At 43.0% G+C, this 20,026-nt stretch overlaps 1 protein-coding gene across 27 annotated transcripts in view; it reads right to left on the bottom strand.

The window, feature by feature from the left end:
* The window catches only part of LOC115559596 (neurexin-1a), a 225,967-nt gene that overhangs the window by 23,859 nt on the left and 182,082 nt on the right, over positions 1-20,026 (bottom strand). For 19 of the 27 annotated variants that reach the window (XM_030378515.1, XM_030378516.1, XM_030378520.1 and 16 more), the window contains 3 exons: positions 18,684-18,855; positions 12,995-13,084; positions 11,240-11,559 (listed from right to left, as the gene is read on the bottom strand). In XM_030378515.1, coding sequence (XP_030234375.1) covers positions 11,240-11,559; positions 12,995-13,084; positions 18,684-18,855 — 582 coding nt within the window. The remainder of the gene's footprint in view (positions 1-11,239; positions 11,560-12,994; positions 13,085-18,683; positions 18,856-20,026) is intronic. The other 8 variants (XM_030378533.1, XM_030378534.1, XM_030378535.1 and 5 more) reach the window with 1 other exon arrangement.

Below are 20,026 nucleotides of genomic sequence, written 5' to 3'. Positions count from 1 at the left end.
CAGCTCCCACACGTTCCCATCCTGCCATACATCTCCTGTCCTCCGGGTCTGTGTCAGCACGACCCAAGACACTCTTAACGAGACGCCGGAAGGCGAAACTTGTCGCACGCGCGGTGGTGGTCGTGTCACAGCCCGCTCCGGACGCACCTCTGGCGACGCCGTGCGAGGTAAACCCTGCTCCCTGTCTCTTTCTGAAAGCCACAATTAGCGCGGCGCTAAACTGAACTCGGCGAGAACTCGCTCGATCGGTTAACGCTTCCCGAGGTGTGTGAATCGTCTGTTGAAGCCCATTTATTTAGGTAAAAACACATTTAATTTCCATGTAACTGTTACCAAGACAAACGATCTAAACCAGGTGGGGTTTAGTCAAGGTAACGTAATGCTTAACAACATCAACACGCACCATTGCTCGCAAGAGTACAAATTAAACAGCAGAGACAAGACGGAAACACTAGCCAAACTTACCCGAGCGACAGCTATTATAGCCCTGTTCAAGTGTGTCGAAGTGTGTCGTAATTTGGGTATCAAATGAATAAGTAAACAAATGAATAAATGAACAGATTTATTTATGCATAGGCTTTGAATATGTTATGTTAAGATACACTGCGCAAAGCACCTCCACCCATTGCGCATTCTTCTTCATCTTTTCAAGACCGGAATAGATTGTTTAAAGTATAACTCGAGTTTGCCAATATAAAAAAAATTGAAAAGTGTGTCGAGACACATCCGAACGATAAGTCATACGCCAATACGCGGGAGATTCAGCGGGCGGTCTAATGTGCAGAACCTGTTGTACGTTCCGCACGGCAGAGGTGTAGCCTAATTAACGGGCTGGGCATACTTGTAATACACAGTGAAACGGGGCGGAACGGAATGAAGAGAGGCGCGCTGAGGGCGTACGCACGGGGGGTCAGGGGTAAATAAAAGAAGTACACATGCCCACGTCGTTGTTAAGTATTCTCCCTCTGGGGGGACGCGTGTGCCTGTCACCCCGGGCGCCTTCCCTTTAATGTGGGCAGCTTCAAGGCCGCTTTGTAGACACTAGACCTTAGATCGGGCCCAGAAAATCAAGCCCGACCCGAGCCCGTGCACGTTCTGTCCGAGCCCGGCCTGGCCCGACACATTAACTGAGCCCGATTTCAACCCGACATTTTTTTTAATACATGGGTGCGTGCGAGTGGAAGGAGACATGTGAGCTGCTACATGTGTGGCGTTTTTTTTTGTGTCACTTTGTACACATTTGTTACTTAGGCCTACTCTGCTAAATATATTTATATAGGCCTATAAGATTTCTGTTTATGGCATTATGGCATTTCTCCTCAGATTAGGCCAATAAAGCAATGATTAACCCACCACTACCTGGGCCAAGGATAGTGGTGGGAAATATCGGCCCAACCCGGCCCACGGGTCGGCTCGGGCTCGGGCAGAGAATCTAAACTCTAGTAGACACTAGGAATGCGCGATATAAACGATATACGATATAAACGATAAAAAATGGCCTACGATAGAGATTTTAGTTATATTGCCCTATCGCGATAATGCATGTTTGACGCGATCTATCCATGACCCGCGAAATATAAAGAGCGGGTCATGGGTAGAGCTACGAGCTGCAACCGTCTGCAACGCATCGTCCGCGACCCGCGGAATTTAAACAGAGCCACGAGCTGCAACCGGCTGCAACGCATCGTCCGCGAAATTTAAAGAGCCACGAGCTGCAACCGGCTGCAATCGCATCATCCGCGACCCTCGAAATTTAAACAGGGCCACGAGCTGCAACCGGCTGCAACGCATCGTCCGCGAAATTTAAAGAACCACGAGCTGCAACCGGCTGCAACGCATCATCCGCGACCCTCGAAATTTAAAGAGCCATGAGCTGCAACCGGCTTCAACGCATCATCGTCATCTAAGCAAATATGGCTGAAAGCGAAACGGAGGAGCTGGTGATTGCCCTAATTTCATGTTCAGTTTAAAATTGAGTTCACTTTGCACCTTTTATGTTTTAATATCAAGTATCTGTGCACACACTTGGAAGATTTTTCTTTATTTAAAATAGCCATGCCTAATACGTATTTCCCTAATTCACAGAATCCGTTTCTTTATTAACAAGACACCACCAGTTTTAATTTAATTAAGAGAAGCATACGTCATTACACAGAAGATTTTTTTCTTTGTTAAAGTCTCTGCAGCTACAACATTCTGTTGTATGATTACAGTTTTGCACAATAAATGTTCTCAAAACGACATAGGCCTACTAAGTTTCTTTCTTTTGTTTTATACATTTAGCAGTTTGGCTTTCCTTAGAGTCTATGTAACCTGTTCTGAAATGGTTCTATTATGATTTATATATCGTGATATGTATCGTTATCGCAATAGGTTGCAATGTATATCGCAATATGGATTTTAGGCCATATCGCCCATCCCTAGTAGACACTGTTACTCCGTGCCTCTTCCAGATGCCTCGGACACCAGCCTTCCGAGTTGCAAGTGGGGAAAACTCCCAGCTTTCTTGGGGCATTTCAAGAAGGCACGCCCCCTTTTGGTCGGACCCCCTCGGAATTCTGAGAGAGTACACCGAGTTCAGTGATGACGCTCCCAACAAAAATGGCTGCGCCCGTGAAGAGATTTATTTTCTTTGTATTTGTACCACGTTGGTCATTTTATTGTCGATTATAAATGCTCTTACACACTTGATTACATTGCTACTTTATTCCGGTCCCCTATTTATGCATTGCACGGCCTTGATGTGTCTGCAATACAATGTAAAGTTGTGTTGTTTGTTTTCGAGCTGGTTAGAGGCTAATGTAGCTAACAATAAACAACAAATTTCATGACATAATCACAAAGACGAACGGGAACGCTATAAGTGCCCCGAGACCGGAAATGAAGTCACAAGCAACTCGGAAGGCTGCTGCATCACAGGCATCTGGATCACAACATAAAAAACCCTTCGCCGGCGAGCGTCCGTAAGGTAGTGCGGACCCGTGGATCGGTGTGTCTTCCCCTTCCTGTTTACCGGTGAGTCACGAGGGAGGGCAGGAAGAAAAGGCGTGGCAGGTCGTCCATCTCTCTGGACGCCGTGGGGCTGAGGTTCGCCGTGTTTCTTCAGACACGCTCTCACCCCTCCAGAGCGGTGTGAAAGGTAGACCCACCTGCGCACCAAGGCTAATAAAGGAGACATTGTGGCGGTTCTCTTGTGCGACAAGATTGCTGTCACTCGAGACAAATAAACAGTGTGAAGGCGAATTCAACTCCTCGGGTCACTTTCGCCGTGCTGCGCATTATCCCGTGCTGCGCATTACCCCGCTGCCATGGAACTAAGAACAGAAGCAGACAGAGAGGAACAAGAGCAAGGCAGATGCCCCCCCCCCCCCCACATCCAAACACCCCCCTATTCCCTGTTAGCGTTGGGATCATCGTTGATCTAATTGAACGCAGACTTAATAATATATGATATTGTTGAATTTGTCAAACACGGTTAAACACCGCGTCTGCTATTATCAGGAGCGGCAAACAACCCTCCGTCTCTCTCCCACGCACTCTGTCCTTTCATTCTTTATTTATTTGTCTCCGACCCTCTAATTTCATTGCTTTTCCTCCAGTACATTATAGCCCGCTGCTTTGTCACACCTCCTTATCTGTGGTTTCACACTTAGAAATGAAATGCGGATAAATGAAATCTGTCTGCATTAACGCATTCTCCCCTCCTATGGATAGCCCTGGGTTTCCTTTGCAATCTGAAATGGAATCTGAAGCTCGGAGCATATCTGTTGCTGGCCTGGGTAGTAATCTGGCCCGAGAGCATAGAAGTAGCCCAGGATGAATGTGATACACTTATAAGAGGCAGAAGCAGGCACAATGCAACGGGAATAACAATTACCAAGGTATTGCCCCTGTCATCATCCGGATCTCCCTCCTAACGCTACGGTACATACAACGGGGGTACAAGCTAAAGATGTGTAGCTCTGTACACTCTCACGTTGGCTTTTCTCCTCCAACTTCAGCCAAACTACATTATTTTTGCAATACTGTGTGCGTGTGTCTCTGCGATGCTTCCGAGCGAGCGTTCCGTGAACATGCACACGCGTCTGTTTTTGTTGTCGCCTTTAGTGTGTGTTCGGGGAACGCGAGGAGCGGGAGAAAAGAGAAGACAGATTATGCCTTGCCACAAATCACTGTCCCTGTGACTTTACCTGTGCCTTGACATGTAGCTCCCAGTCCTTCATCCGATGACAGCAACAAATTTGTCATCCTAATATAGATGGCAGCTCAGGACGAGATGAATGTACTCGGGGCCCCCGGTTCCCATCCCGTGCGCAACGCTTGCAAAAACATGACACAAGGAGTGTGGGGGCGGGAGGGGTGGGAGAGAGCAGCTTTGTCCTAGAACAGCAGACCAGGTCATCTGTGGCTGCCACGGAACATCACCATAATCAGATTCCTGCCCTCTAGGGGCATGCTGTTCACGTCACTAAATCTGTGAACTCTGAGCGCAAACGTGAGCGGAATGTTGTCTCTACAAACCCTCTGAATATGGATGTGTATATTTTACTCTGTAGGTAGTCATCACTCTGAAGATTTGTATTCAAAGTGACGTGCGCTGATGTCACTAAGGAGCGCGTCGGAGGTTGAGGCATCTTTCCCCGCCTGCAGGTAATCCCTGGGGATTGGACCCAAACAACCTGGCCGCGACACGTTTACAACAGCCTCAAGATGGTGTCCCGGTGTCACCTTAACAGGCTGTTGGTCGCGGCGGTGCTGAAAGGACCCGACCTAATCGCCTCTAAAACTGCCAGGAACGTGATATTAGCGACTCTGTCACTGGAATAGCAGAAAAACGGAGCATCTTCTGCGCCGCTGTAATTTCGACAAACGGCACAAGAACCAGCTGGCTCCAAACCACTGTTTACAACCGCTCTGGGATTCAGCACTACTTCAGCAAATGGGCGCCCTGGACAGAAAGCAATTCGCCCCCCAAAAAAAAACGGCTGCTTCGAATTTCACGAAATATATAAAGCCCATGATGTCATTCATGTGGTCACCTCTGCCAAGGTGGAGGGCAGTGTGATGTGGCGTGGAGGGGTGTGTGTCCACCGCGTGGCCCATGAAGGGCACCTCTCATAGCGGCCCCAGATGAGGCCGAGATGATGGATTCGGTCGGTCGCTGGGAGTGAGTGGCCCCCCAGGCCCTCCTGCCGCAGGTCTGCGACGTTTCTTCCAGTGCCATCTGTCAGCACTAGGTGGGCATGGCCCGTGACCAGGCCCTGGCCGGCACACTCCCGGCCTGGGTCGCGGCCCAGCTATGGCAGCCCCCCACAACTCATCCCAGTGGGCAGGGACGGAGGCCATTAGGACACACGGTGCGTCAACACACAGACGTTCTCCCCCCCGTCTAACCTGCCCTCCGTGTCATCGGTTAATACGGGGGCGTTGCTGGCTTAATTCCGTGTTAGTGCCTGGGGCAAGCGGGGGGAGGAAAACAGACTTTTGTGTTTTCGAGAGACGATGCATTGTGTAAAAGCTAGTCGGTAAAAGTTGGCTCTGAAAGTTGACGGCCACTACAACTGTTATTACTACAACTGCCACAGCACAGGAAGCTCCAATTATGTCCTGCATGCTGAGAGTTTCCCCGAGGCTTCTGATGTCTCGAGCCTCTGTCAGGTTAAACATGCGGGATGAGGCAAGGTTGATAAAACCCGAGATAACTCATGTCTATATGAGCGTCGCCCCTGTTCATCTGTGAGTCCGCCGAGATTGGCTTTTCTTTGTGTGTTTCCGTAGCAACCCCTCCGTTTGCTATGAATGTGTCCGTCTTTGTTCTAATTGGTGAGCCACCAGAGTGGAGGAAATGATTAAAAAAAGTACGTCTGCTTTCCATCTCACAATTAGGTCTGGCCAGGGCTTGAAGAGTCCCGTTTCACTTGGTTAGGAATTTGACAAGAAACTCCCATTAGAACAAATCTAAATCGCAGATTAGCAAAAGGGAAAACAGATATAATGAAGCAATTCAGCAATTTATCATTTCGCCGTTTTCAACCGAGGCAAAGGGAATACAACATTCTGTGTTACGGTAATCTTGTATCAAAAAATCGATTGTAAGGTCTATCTATAGAGAAGTAGAGCTTAACATGCCAGCACTGTCTCTAAATCCAAATACCTTCATTCAAATGAACAAACAATGCACTGCAAGGTAACAGCCAGTACAACCAGGGAAACATACACAAAGCTAGCTTATTTTTATTCATGTACCAAGATAAGTGAATTAATGATTCTGAATGATGGGTTTTACTTCAGACAACTTGTTTTCTTCCTTCGAAGTAGCTAATGAAACTGCTGCTGTGAACAACTGTCAGTATATCATATGCGACAAAGATGAAACTGTCACTTAGACACACAACCTTACTTGATCTTTTTTTTTCTCCAGAAAGGAAATGCAGAACATAGTAGAGGATGTTTAATATCCATCCAACGTGAAACATGTTCCAGAATTGTTATTTTCATTCAGGGTCCCTGAATGAATCTCAACCTTATTATAGTCTTGGAATTTGTGAACCCGAGAGTGATTCTCTCAATGGGAAAATATTATGAAGAAGTTCAGCCTAATGCTTAATTTGATTTTTCCGCCACACTCTAACCTGACATGCACCTCTTTTTCCCTGGGGTGCTCCGGCCCTTGTGTAACTCAAAGGTGTGTAATCGTCCTGCTTGATACTATAGCCGATACTAACACTCGCAGGGCTGGAGGTTCTCTCTGTGGATGGAGCCTGTGGCCGACGGCTGCCCCGCACCATAAGCACCGGGAGGATTTATATACGCTGTGTGAGCCGGCTGGGGTTTGATAATCAGCAGTGCAGGTGTGGATCGATCACTGTCTGGAGCTGGCGATGGCTTGCCCAGATAGCCGGTTCTTTTGTTCCAGGCACGCTAGCAGCTCCAGTGGAGACAATCACTCAAGCTTGGGTGGTTTTGATTAAGCATCATTTGGTATCATATTCCATCTCATTCTCCCAGTGTTTGAGAACTCCTACAGACGTAAAAACGAGGGATATTAGCCGTTGTTCTGAGGTGTTCTTTCACAGACGTTTACGTTTGTTTTATTCCTCATTAAAATGGAATGACTGGGTTATTGCAATCCCTTGCTATTGTGAACAATATTGGATAATATTTGTGTGATATTGGTAACGTTAGAATGATTTCATTATAGGGACTAACATCATTTCCATTATGGTTTAGGTGACATTAACGTATTGAAGTCGCAATTGGATATTGAGATGAACAAAAGCTGTGCAATCTATTGGATTACCTAAAATACTGTGATTCCAATGGTCGCTTTATTTGATTGAAATCAGGCATATCATCAAGGTGCCGTATTTCATTGGTATAATGCCTCATAGGAAACCTTTTCTACTTCCCATCAAGTGTCATTGTTGCCTGCCACTATCAAAATAACTAACGATCCTGCCTCAACCCCACTCATTACCTGTTACTGCTTTGTGTGGTAAGCGCCATGTATGTCACCTGTGGTCATTAGTCATTCTGATCACCCGAGTTCCATGTATTTTGGTTCCTTAGTTCCTGCCTGTTTGTTGTTCCCTTGTTTGTTTTTGTCTGCTTGGTTTTCATGCAGCAAAGCTTCCTCTCGCCGGCCTACCCTGAGTCCCATCTCTGCCTGCGGGCTCACTTCCCCGCCTAAGCCCTGACAACAACGGGTATAATGTGCTTCTCTGACCTAAGCAGAAGTGCATTACGTCCTCGACTTGGGGCACAAAACTAAACCTAACGCAGGTGAGACAGGAGGGGTTCGGACTGGAAACAAATCAGTCTGGGAAAACGAGACGCACCCCATACTGTGTACAATTGGCCCATTGGTTGTGAAGGTAGAGGGAAGTGCATTAGGGTTTAATTGGATGAGACCAGCCACTGCTACAGGGAGCTGACACTTCATTAAGGCATGGCAGTCAGACCAATATAGCCAGTGATCACCCTGAATGAAAGCAGGGGATGCAAGCTTAACCAACAACAAAAGGGAAGACTGTGGACTCGAAAGGGCAGGACGCCTTAAGACTATCTCAGAGAAGTCTGGAACGAGGCAAGTGTTCGCTACCAATTCCGACACGTATTACCTAGCCTCGTGTTGCATCGAGAGCTGAATGTCATGACACTGAGGCAACCTAATCACTGCTTATTAACAATTTCGCTGATTAATATTTTTTCCCCTCTAGATGAGGGAAATGTGTTCTCTACGGATAATGTGCCTATCAGTGAGGGATGAGTGGTCACCGAGCGGTTTAAAAAGCATGACAATAGTATTAAACATTTGCCAAGGCCTTCTCAATGACCGCGGTTTTAACAAATTCATGCATGAGGATGCTTAAGAGGTGCCTGAGAACGAAGGCTCAGCCGCCATTAAAATACAGCTCACATTCGCTGCTACATAAACCATAAAGCAGGAATATTGCTGCGTACGACATTATTGGATGAAATTAATGCAAATAAAATAAATGCCAAAGGCTGAGGGGGAATTGCATCTTTGATCTCCCTGTTTTTCCTAAGGTAACGGGAGGGGTAACTTCGGGGGCACTAAAGGTTTTTCTATGCAGCCCTTGGGTAATGAGGGTAAATTAGAATTTGGTAATGAGGTAAACAGTCTCAACACAGCAGTACACAGTCTACCGCGCCGGTCTTGCTTCATGGAACACTTCTAATGCACTGACTGGAGCCGGACTCTGAACTTTTTTTTCTGATACCATCCTAAGGGGCAAAACATAGGGGAGAAAGGCTTTCTCCTCTCAACTTTGTTCCCTTTGTTAAAAAGAAAGGGGAGAATTGGAAAGAATCTGGTTGTTTGACAGACAATAGTTATGTTTACATGTTATAGTTGAAAACTACTACATTTTCTCGTTTTTTACTCTATTTTTTAATGCAATAAATATCAGAGTGGACAATGTGATTGCCGATAGGTAATCATACTGACATTGTTATTGTAAGATTATTTATTTTTGCACTGATTGATAATATGTGCACTGCAGAAGGCACTTAGTGTCACAACCACCCAGGATATATGTACAAATTATTTATAAATCTTGGTCTTGGGCAACTTAATATTCATTTTAGACTCGACAGTCATGCAATAGTTTTCCTTGTACGCCTATGGATTTTAAAGAGTGGAACGGGTTCATTGTTTTGGATTGCTGTCATTTCACATCAAACAGAGCTAGCTTATTAAGTGAATTAGTATATATTAGTCTAGAGCAGCAGAACACCAGAACCTACAGTAAGCTGTTCCTCCCACACTTTAGCTGCGGGTAAATGGTGGCATTGATTCGTCCCCATTTGACTTCCTCAAAATGTCTGTATTGCAGACTTGCTACTTTGGCCTAGGTCTAGTTTTTGGACTTCATTGCTATCTAGCTAGAGTAAATAAATAAGAAAATTATTTTAGCAAATGATACAATGACTATATAATTACCATTCTCTTACATTGTGAAATAATAATATATTTTTTTTTTTGTCTGCTACTGATCAAAGCCTCTTTATTTTAGTTTCTGCCGAGATCTTTTCACAACACAATTCGACAGGGGATTTAATTACAGGACGCTGGGTCATTTTTTTGCTTGCATTAGAGGCTCTGTTTACGGTTTAAGCGCCATGCTGAGTCTCAACGAGAACCATTGGATGGATCAATAAAGGTGATTGTGTCATTTCACAGTGCCTTTATATCATCTCGGCATTGCACGGATACCCGGAATGAGATGGTGGGGGGGGGGGGAAAGTTGAGTATTAGACTGAGAGATAGTACAGTGAGACCCATAGTATTAAGAATACAAACCAGACAAAAATCCCAATATAATAATAAAAGTAATACTATTACCAAGCTATGTGAATATGTGTTTCTTTGTCGTGTTACATGATAGGTTAGACACCACTGCACTATTAGGGCTAACACTTGCTTCTGCTTTTGCATCTTTTCATTAAAAATGAAATACAGCGTCACGTCAGTGTGTCATGTTTGTCAGCCGCTTAACATAACGTGTGCAATGGAGGGATAAATTCACAATTTGCATTCATTACTGCCTTCGATACATACCATGCCTCAATAAAACTGATGATGTTCGGATCGCATGAAATTATATTTTCTGGGTTTAAACATCATTCCATATCGCTCTTTAATACAATTGTTGCACTGTATCAGCCGATGAGTACAACTATAATAAAATCGCACATCATCAAGTCCAGATTCTCTATTTAGTGCTTATGTCAACAAATTAAAACTGTAAACTATAAAAAATATCCTCCTTCTTGTAAACACTCTCCAGACAAATATTCAAACCAGTACTCTTCCAATCTAAGACCATGAATGGCGATTGCAAACCCATCAGTCGGGCAACACAAAGACTCATTTTGTAGAAAACAGGCCATTGTGGGGGAGTGTCCTGGTAGAATCTTTCTATTTTGATCCTATGAGGATGAGGAGAAAATGCCCCCCGGGACTCAAAGTCTCCTTCTTTCTCTTTTCCCACAATACCACTTGAAGGCCCTCTTGTGGTTCCAAGTACAAAGGAAGCTTAATAGAGACAGGGACATCTCTCTTTCTTACTGACCTGAATGAGTCAACGCCACTCCAAAAGGACAGCCTGCTTACAGACCGCCCCAACTAGTCTGCTTTGCATTGCACTGTAACTAGCCAATAATACAGATTATTATGACCTTATGATTATGAGGACCCATTTTCGTCAATGTGACTATTGGGAATAAATTGGTCAACTTTTTCATTAATGTATTACACATGGGTGTTATGTTGGATGATTTGATGACTTGGGGTTTCATTGCTTACTTGGGTTACTGAATTGTGATACAATTTAAATTGACAGGTTACCAAATATTTAATTGAAAAAAAAAAATGTAATGTTAACGTGAAATCCAATGCCAGTTGGTTATGTTTCCACATATTTGATTTGTGATAAAGATGCTCTCCTCACAAGGAAAAACAACAGTAAAAAACAACCATTTTCAAATGTTAAAATACATGGAAGATTTCAACCTTGTGTAACACACAGAAACGTGCACACACCTTCAGACACCTATGCACCACACACACACACACACACACACACACACACACACACACACACACACACACACACACACACACACACACACACACACACACACACACACACACAATAACACAAGCCACTTTGCTGATCTAGTGTTCTCTTCAAATGTCAAGCGCTCTCCTTACCTGCTGAGGCTCCCGTGGAGTGGTCTGCTTGATGCGTCTGTTGGATGCAGTGGTCGTGGTGATCTCCATGATGGACGTGGATGTTTCCGAGCGGTTGGCCGTGGCGCTCGACTGGGGCGTGATCGATGAGGGAGAGTCCCCCACCAGCCGTACGCTGCCCTTGACCTTGATGTTGGGGTCCCCCTCCACGGCCATGTTGAAGACCTTCAGCCCGTTGTAGTAGAGGCCCGAGAGCTGGCCCTGAAACGAGCTGCCCCGCTCACGCTCCCAGCCACCAATCTGAATGGTGGTTTGGCTGTTGAAGATTGTGAGCTGTCGCCCTGTGAGAAAATAATGTTACATACGTACAGGAACATTGAAGGGTGGACCCAGCAGCTTTTATACATCTGGATGAAAATCGGAAAGACTGGTTATTTGCCCAACGGCTAATGGAAGCAAATAAATTACCCGTTGCTTGCAGCAAACCCCATGGTAATTTATCAAAGTTATAATGATGGGATGTTAATGAAAATCGGATTTGAAAATAAATAGGAGGAAAATAAATGACAATATTCTAAAACCAAAGTAGCTTTGCTAAAAGGGTATTCAAGTTAGAAGCAGAAATGAATGATCTACACAGGCTATTTAACTTCTGCTGAGGAATTATTACGATTTATGTTTTATTTTATTCTAAGGTAGGATCATCTTATTGTTTATCATAGTACATGAATCTGTACATGAAACTGAGAAATGAATTGTCCAATATGTAAAATATCCAGTAATACTACTTGCAAAAAATACTGTGGTAGCCATCACCAAGTCCATCTGTTATGTAGTTGGAGAAATAAACCCCCCAAAAACATAAAATAGTACATGAATAAAAACAAAAAAAAGAAAAGAAAATACAAACATGCATAAATGATAAATAAAAAATAGAATATTTTGATGGACCCTCTAGTTTGGCTACATCTTTATGAAATATCCAACTTTGTATAAAAAAAATATTCTTGAACTTGAAATCATTCATCCCTTTAGCAACAGCAACCAAATAATAAGTGTTTTATAACTTGAAATAACAAAATATATTTCATGATAGATATTTTGTTAAAAAGTGAAAGAAAAAATATATAACAAAAAAATGATTGGGCTCATTTCACACTTTGAGTAAAAATTAAATTATAAGTTAGTTATTGAACTGGCAAAAAGCATGCACTCAATTTATTTTATGACAGTTTTAATTTAGATAATGCCCTAAATATATTTACAAAATTTGTTAAAGGGACTCAAAAGTTTGTTGCCAATTCACATTATATTCTATTTATCAATGCTAGAAGTTTTTTATATCAAGTAAAGATCAAATTATGAGCACTAATATAACAACATACAAGTAAACTGTATGTTTTTCAAATAACCATAAAAGCAACTAGTGGATGTGAAAAATGTATCTTTTGAATTTATCATGTAACATTTAGATGTTTACTGAAAATAACTATCATTTTATAATTTATTTAACAACTTAGTAGTATTAAGTTAATACAAGTGGATTTAAATATATATTTACAGTCCCTTTAACCTTAAATTGACAGGAAAAACGGATTATAACAGCCGACTATGAAATAATACATTATTATGAAAATTATGAACTAGCACAAAACTAAATTTAACTTCTCAAATCATTTTATAAGTTATTTTAACTGAAAACTTATTTTATGGTTTATTATTTACAACTTTGTTGAGATCAAATTATTTTATTTAAAGTTTTAATCAATGTTTTACCTTTGTCGAGTAGCCATTCGTCAACTACTCGACCAAGTCGATATGGGATTCGCTGTCTAGCAATCGCCAGGCGTTCGTTATCATTGTTGCCTTTAAAGTTTAAAGAGACATTTCATTGGTTAAAATCTGTAAGGTCAAAGGTTAAATGTTCATATGTAATCTTGGAGGTAGACAACCGCACAGTTTTTTTAAGTTTCTATATTTAAATACAATGTTTTCTGAAACATTAGTGAAACAGTCTTTATGTTTTTTGTTATTTTAGCAAACAAATTATTTCTAAATTTATTGTAAACTAGCACGAACGGTTAATAGAACTATATTATAAACCAAACCAAATTTATACATTTCTATAAAGATCTCTTACCCAATTTCTCATCAATTTAACAGTTTATTTTTTAACTGGCTTTTAAACTAGTTAAAACAAATTTCAAATATAAAACATTTGAATTTAAGTTATATCAACATTTATGGTTTAAAGGAGAGACATTTCATTGAGAAAATACCAAAACCATGTAAAAAGAACACATTTCCTGGAAATAAAGAGCTGAATAAAATACAACCATAGACATACTGAACATTAAATTCACATTTGGTTATAGTCATACAAGCATCCAATAAGTGTTTGTCTATACAGAGTAAAACATAGATTAAAGAACTTTGACAAAAGCTATAGAGGTATATTCCACTGCATGTTGTTCACTGTAACACTGTAATGACCTCAGATAGGAAACTCGTTGGCCACAGCAGCTAAGATAGGAGTTCTGACAGTATGCACAGAGGAAACCTCCAAAGATGGGAAATAAGGGCCCTTGCAAGGTGTACTTCGGTATTGATGAGGCCAAACACTTTATTAACCCTTTCCGGGAAGGCCAATAACCTCTCTAGAAAAGACTCTTTTGAGCACAGCGAGGCAGGCTCTGAGCACATCTCCCCTGGCACTGTCTTCAGAAATTGAATTCAGAGGCCTCCATTCTTCTGGTAGATTGACAATGTTCCTTCCATCCGCTATAGTTATCCTCCTAATTCTGATATAAGATGTAGTGTCTTACTGTGATTTGGCAGAGGATGAGTGTTCATCAGAGCCGAGAGAGAGGAAGTGATAAAAGCGTCCAACAACAGTTTGGAAAGTGTTCTGACACAGTGTTGATTAAATCGCCGGATTTAGCGAAGAGGGGTTTAAAGACATAGACACAAAGTTTAAAGCACAAAGTATAAAGTTACGAGAGCTTCGATTGTGGCTAACCTCTCCATTGAATGTGCATAGGATTAGGGATCTGTTGTTGGAGGACAGTGGAAGCTCTCTACCTGAACATTGGTTTGTTAACAATGTCCTTAGTGCATAGGATATACAGCCCATTGGTGCTGTTGGATTAGTCAACTAAAGCTTCAACAATAGTCAGCAATGTCTGTGTTTTTGTGTGGCTCATTTATTTCCGTTGCAATGCTATTCCCATCCTCCTGTCTTCGTTTTATTATCTACGACGACGGGATCTTTGCAATTAAATAACGCTGCATCGATTTGTACAGCCAAATGTAATCTTAACGTCTCAATCCCAGCCAGTGGGAGTGAAAAGAAAGACGGAGCATAATAAAAAGAATAGGATTAGATAGGCAGACTCGCAGACACGTAAAAACACAACACGCACGCACACACCCCGCGCGACGCGCCATTGTGCGTCTTTTTATTTTTGTATCTTTCCACCATTAGATCTGCAAAGTGCTTCGGTTTATCCCTTCGCTCAGGTTGATTAAGCAGGGATATAATCAAGGTCTGGTTCTGTATCGATCCCCACGGAGAGACTGTGCTGCATTAAACAATGCCCTCCCCTGGGTTCCCGGGCATCGGAGCCCATTCATCCTGGTGGCTGTTAGTGGCCACTGGGCCGGCTGCTGAGAGGCGATTGGGCCCGGCTCGGGACAGGCCTGGCTTATCTCGTCCGCCAGACAGCAACGATTCAGCAGAACCGTCCCACCGTCCTGACCCAGTTTGTCCTCACTCACTTGTTTTGTTGCTGTTGTTGTTGTTGTTGTTGTTGTTGTTGGTGTTAATAAAATGGTAAGATAGGGTAGGGGCTTTATCTCAGTACTGGCTTTGAGACATTCTAAAGATGATGAAAACAAACAACAACAAATATGCTAATATTTCCTCCAGGGTTAAAAGAGCCTGGGTAATTGGAAAAGAAGGGGGTAAGACAAATATATTTTGTACTATTCATTGTGAAGCCACAGCAGCATTTGTTCTTTTGTAAGCATGCTTACTGATGGTCGATTAGTTTCACAATAGGTTTAATAGGATAATGGCTGAAATAGAGAGCAGAGCAGAATGGTACAATAGACTGCCCTGGACATAGATGGTTGTTCATTAGCAACACCGTGCTGGGATTCGGACCACCCCTTTCCTCCCTTTCTAACCCACACACAGACACAGACATAGACACATGTGTATTTTCGCGCCCATGCACTCACACACATACGCACACACACAGACAGACAGACAGACAGACAGACAGACAGACAGACAGACTCGAACACACAGACTCAAACACACAGACTCGAACACACACACTCGAACACACAGACTCGAACACACACACTCGAACACACACACACACACACACACACACACACACACACACACACACACACACACACACACACACACACACACACACACACACACACACACACACAGACACACACCCGAGTCCGCAGGGCAACTTGCACAAGAGAGAAGAACAGGGCGACAGAGAGAGCGCCAGGGAAATAGAGATAGAAGCAAAGTAGAGCTGAGGGTAGCAGAAGAGTGAGGAAAAGGCTGGTGTAAGTGCAACACGCTCCGCTGATAACAGTAGCAGAATAAGGCCAGGGCCCTCACCATTATCTTTGTGCACCGAGCGCTCTCATTGGACGCTCAGATAGTGTACAGCACTGTACCCTAGGGGCCTTGCAGTGCCATTGTGACAGAATTACTTCCATGGCCGATACCCAGAAGAAGGGGCAGAATTCCTCGTATTTTTTATATTTTCAGTAGCTGTCCGTTTTTTTGGTGGTGGCTCCACAGAACACGAACGGGAGAAAAATAATAGAGAATAACAGAGGGACACAGAGACTCTGTGGCTGCGGTACACAGAGATCTCCACTCGACAACTCTTACCGAGATTCTAATAATTCTTCTGAGCAGCACTTAATGGCCTATAAGTATGCAGTGTGTGACTTTGTAATGAGATTACAAGGGCAGCAATATAAGCCTTAGTGGCATAATTATTCCCTTGGTTTTTGACACGGAGAGTCCCCTCCCCTATAATCTCCCCTCTGTCCCTCCCCTACTTAAGCCATCATTTCTGTCGGCAGCGTCTGGTCTTGTTATGATCACTGTTGTTTGCAGAGTGGCCTATGGGGTGGCCGGGCTCCTTGTATATGAACGCAGTGGAGGGATGCGTGGAGCCTAATCAAACGGCAGTCCAACGGAGAGAATAATGGCTTTGTGTGCTCAGGGTTAGACAGAAAGGGAGCAGTAATTGTGATCAGTGGTAATTAGTCTCCAACCAGCCTCATAAGATAGCCGGACTTGACATTTTGAAATGCGGCTGAATTGGTAGGGATAGCCATCTTTTCCTTGGCTAGAGTACATCTTATTTTAATCTGATTTGTAATTGTACATTTACCTAGTGTGCTGAATATTAATACTACCGGTTGGTACTGAGGCCAGGGTCTTGCGATAGTAATCTAAATTCAAGGCATGTTCATCTTACATGCACACTTTTCTCTGACGTTTTCAGCAAACCTTCTGAAAATGTTTGACCTGTATATTTTTGTATTAAATAAATTTTCAGTTGCAAGACTGAGCTTACATTAATTAAACAAATGAAAGCCCTTAATATTTCTTCCAGCGCGTCCAAAGATAAAGACACTCCTGCACTCCTTTCACAGTATTAAAAAAAGAAGTGGTTGGAAATTCTAAGAAGGCCAAGCTACTTATTGATCATTCAAGTTTCTCAAGGACGCACAAGTAGTTGAAATGTGTTGAGTCGAGAATAAATCAGCAGAAGTAATTTTGGTACTCGCTCGGGGCACTTCTACTCGTCAACAAGGACGCCAGTATTTTTATCTCAATCATCTGCACACCTACTCGCAGACGTCTTTCTATAGTTCAGGTTGTTTTCCTTTGGATAGCGCAGAGAGCAAATGTTTGGCTTAGCTGTCGGTTGGTTTTTAATTAGATGACACGGGTTGGGTAGAGACGTCAGGTGAATCTCATGCGTGTGAGCGACATGAGAACTTTGGTTGCACACCGTCTCACATCACGCTGTCTGAGACGTGACGTCTGAGCAGCTACATTCTGCTGTGTCCATGGCATGTCAAATACCATTAGGGTCAGTTGTTCCACCTGCGGCGAGGAGTGCGGATTAAGTCCAAGTCATAAAACCCTCTTTCATTTGGATGAATGCTCCGTACATACCAGAAAAGGTCACCAGGCAAAATACAAAAGGGGGAGAGGGACAGGTTGAATTTGTCTTGATGCGGGTTTGTTTTGTGTACAAACTCTGAATCATTTGAGGCTAAATTTGTCAATGTGCGGCAAAAAATTGTCAATTTCTCTGCTTGAAACGATGATTGGGACTGTTTAGATAGTCTTTGAACATCACAGACGTATTGAAATCCTTTGTAGCTTTTGTCAAAGGCTCGAAACAGTTGAACAAAAACACCGCAACAAATTACTTGAAAAGCATGACAGTTGAAGGAAAGGAATTGAATACCTGTATTGAATATTTTCTTCACCTCAAATGACAGCAATGTATTCAATTTCACTCAAGCAAGGGTACATTATCCATGTCTCATGAGCATGTTTTGATTTTGTTTTTGCCATTTCCCAAAACCGTCAACCTTCTGAAGCTAAAACACCTGCCTCCATTGTCAGTTAATGTTGCATTAGCTCTATTTACATAAACCTCATATTCCATTAAATCCTACCGGTAATGGCAATAACAAATAATTATGTAAATGGGAGTGGTGAAAGATTGTGGCATCAAACTAATAGTTTTCAGATGCAGCCATTGTCTCTAATGAGTCTGTTTAAACAGATCATAAACCAACTTCTGAGTATGGTTAAATCAAATCACAACCATTATAGTCAAAATGATTATCTACCTAATACAAATAAGGGATTGAGCCATACTATAATAGCTTTAATAGGTTGAACTTAATGTGTTTATTTAAAAAAAATAATGAACATTACAATCACAGTCCAACTGGTTCCTGTGAGGATGAAGAGTTTACCAGAAATTGGTTCAGCTGAGGTAATCGGCAAAGTTAAAGAGACACCATTCACTAAATCTGTTGTTTGGATGGCAAATTGATATCTATGCTTCATTTGTCTATCATCAATAGCTACATAACTGAAACAACATATTCCCTGTACCCTGTAATATTAGGCATAAATAACAACAGAGGTGAAGGCGTTTCATTTGATCAACCTCAAATGGGATAACCAATAGATCAATAGGACATTGGATGTTGGGGGGAAGAAAATATTCAACACCTTTCTAACGCAGGTAAAAATCGATTTCACAAAGCCTATAAAGAAAATAACACAAGCTAAGGGAACACGAGCACCCATCAACCACCTGGTGTTGATGATCTCTGGTCTACAAAGAAGAGATTCAGTGGGAGGAGAGGCTGGGTCACTCACCTGTAGGGTAGCGCTCAATCACGGGCAAGTCATCCACCTGCAGAGTGGCATTACCCCCACTCCGCGTGAACTTCACTATATGGTACTTCCCATCATTTACAAACTTTGCCTTCTCCTCAATGTTTATGTCTTCGGTCCCCACATTGAACACCACTGCGATGTTCCCCTTTTCCTGGAAACAGAGGAGAAAAACATGTCAGATAAAATCCTGAATAATTGGTAACAAATACATTGTTTCGGTGCACCCGACCGAATGAAAGAAACACATTTGCCTCCAGCACAATTTTTTTTTTTTGGAATACATTTTTTCCTTCTTTGAATACAGTCCCACTGATAGAAACTGCAGGGGGCCTGGGCGGTTGGCCTCCAATCTACCAAATTACAACCAGTTTCAACATCACTTTGGGCCAGCATAAATAGCAGGATGAGGATTTGAATTTATCGGTGCAGGATAAATTCTGCAGTTCACATGAACTGCAGAGAAACCCTCCTGCCATAACACAGAGAGCATGACAACAGTGTAATCATGTCAAACAGAGCAGGGGGGGGCATCTCAGAGGAGGTTTGCAACCAGAGAAGCCTTTGCCTTCTCAGTGATATACACTACACCCATGTTTCTGAACATAATCAGGTAGCCTGAAACCTTATGTTTAATCCAGCTGGGGTCGCGTACATATCTCTCTCTCTCTCTCTCTCTCTCTCTCTCTCTCTCTCTCTCTCTCTCTCTCTCTCTCTCTCTCTCTCTCTCTCTCTCTCTCTCTCTCTCTCTCTCTACTGCTCGTTGTGTATGAGGAGCAGGGATAGGGAGCATCTGGTTGGAGGCTCCACCTAAAGGCGCAGCACTCTGCATGCCATTATCCAGTCAGCACCGCCATGCTACATAACCATCACACTCCCTCTCTCTCTCTCTCTCTCTCTCTCTCTCTCTCTCTCTCTCTCCCTTTTGCACGCTGTATCTCTCACTTGCCCCCTCTCCTGCACCAACTTGCAAACTCACGCATTAACACACACATATACACCCCTAGATGCACTCCCTACACACACACACACACACACACACACACACACACACACACACACACACACACACACACACACACACACACACACACACACACACACACACACACACACACACCCCTCTTTAAGTGCAGAACAAGCATAGCGTTCTCCTCCAGAGCCAGAAGCAAAAGCGCAATTAAAAACATTTGTAACGTGTCACGCCGTGTTACTAAATCCAGGACAACTGAATGCTCTGTGAATGTAATTTCAACGCAGATTACACCCTCTGATAAGGATCAAGCCACAGGACTCACAACACAGATATTCCATTCCAAAAGGGA

The sequence above is a fragment of the Gadus morhua genome, chromosome 15 (genome assembly GCF_902167405.1).
Source record: "Gadus morhua chromosome 15, gadMor3.0, whole genome shotgun sequence".
NCBI classification, from domain to species: Eukaryota; Metazoa; Chordata; class Actinopteri; order Gadiformes; family Gadidae; genus Gadus; species Gadus morhua.
Note: the sequence above shows the minus strand (reverse complement) of the source record. Positions and strands in the feature narration are given on the sequence as shown.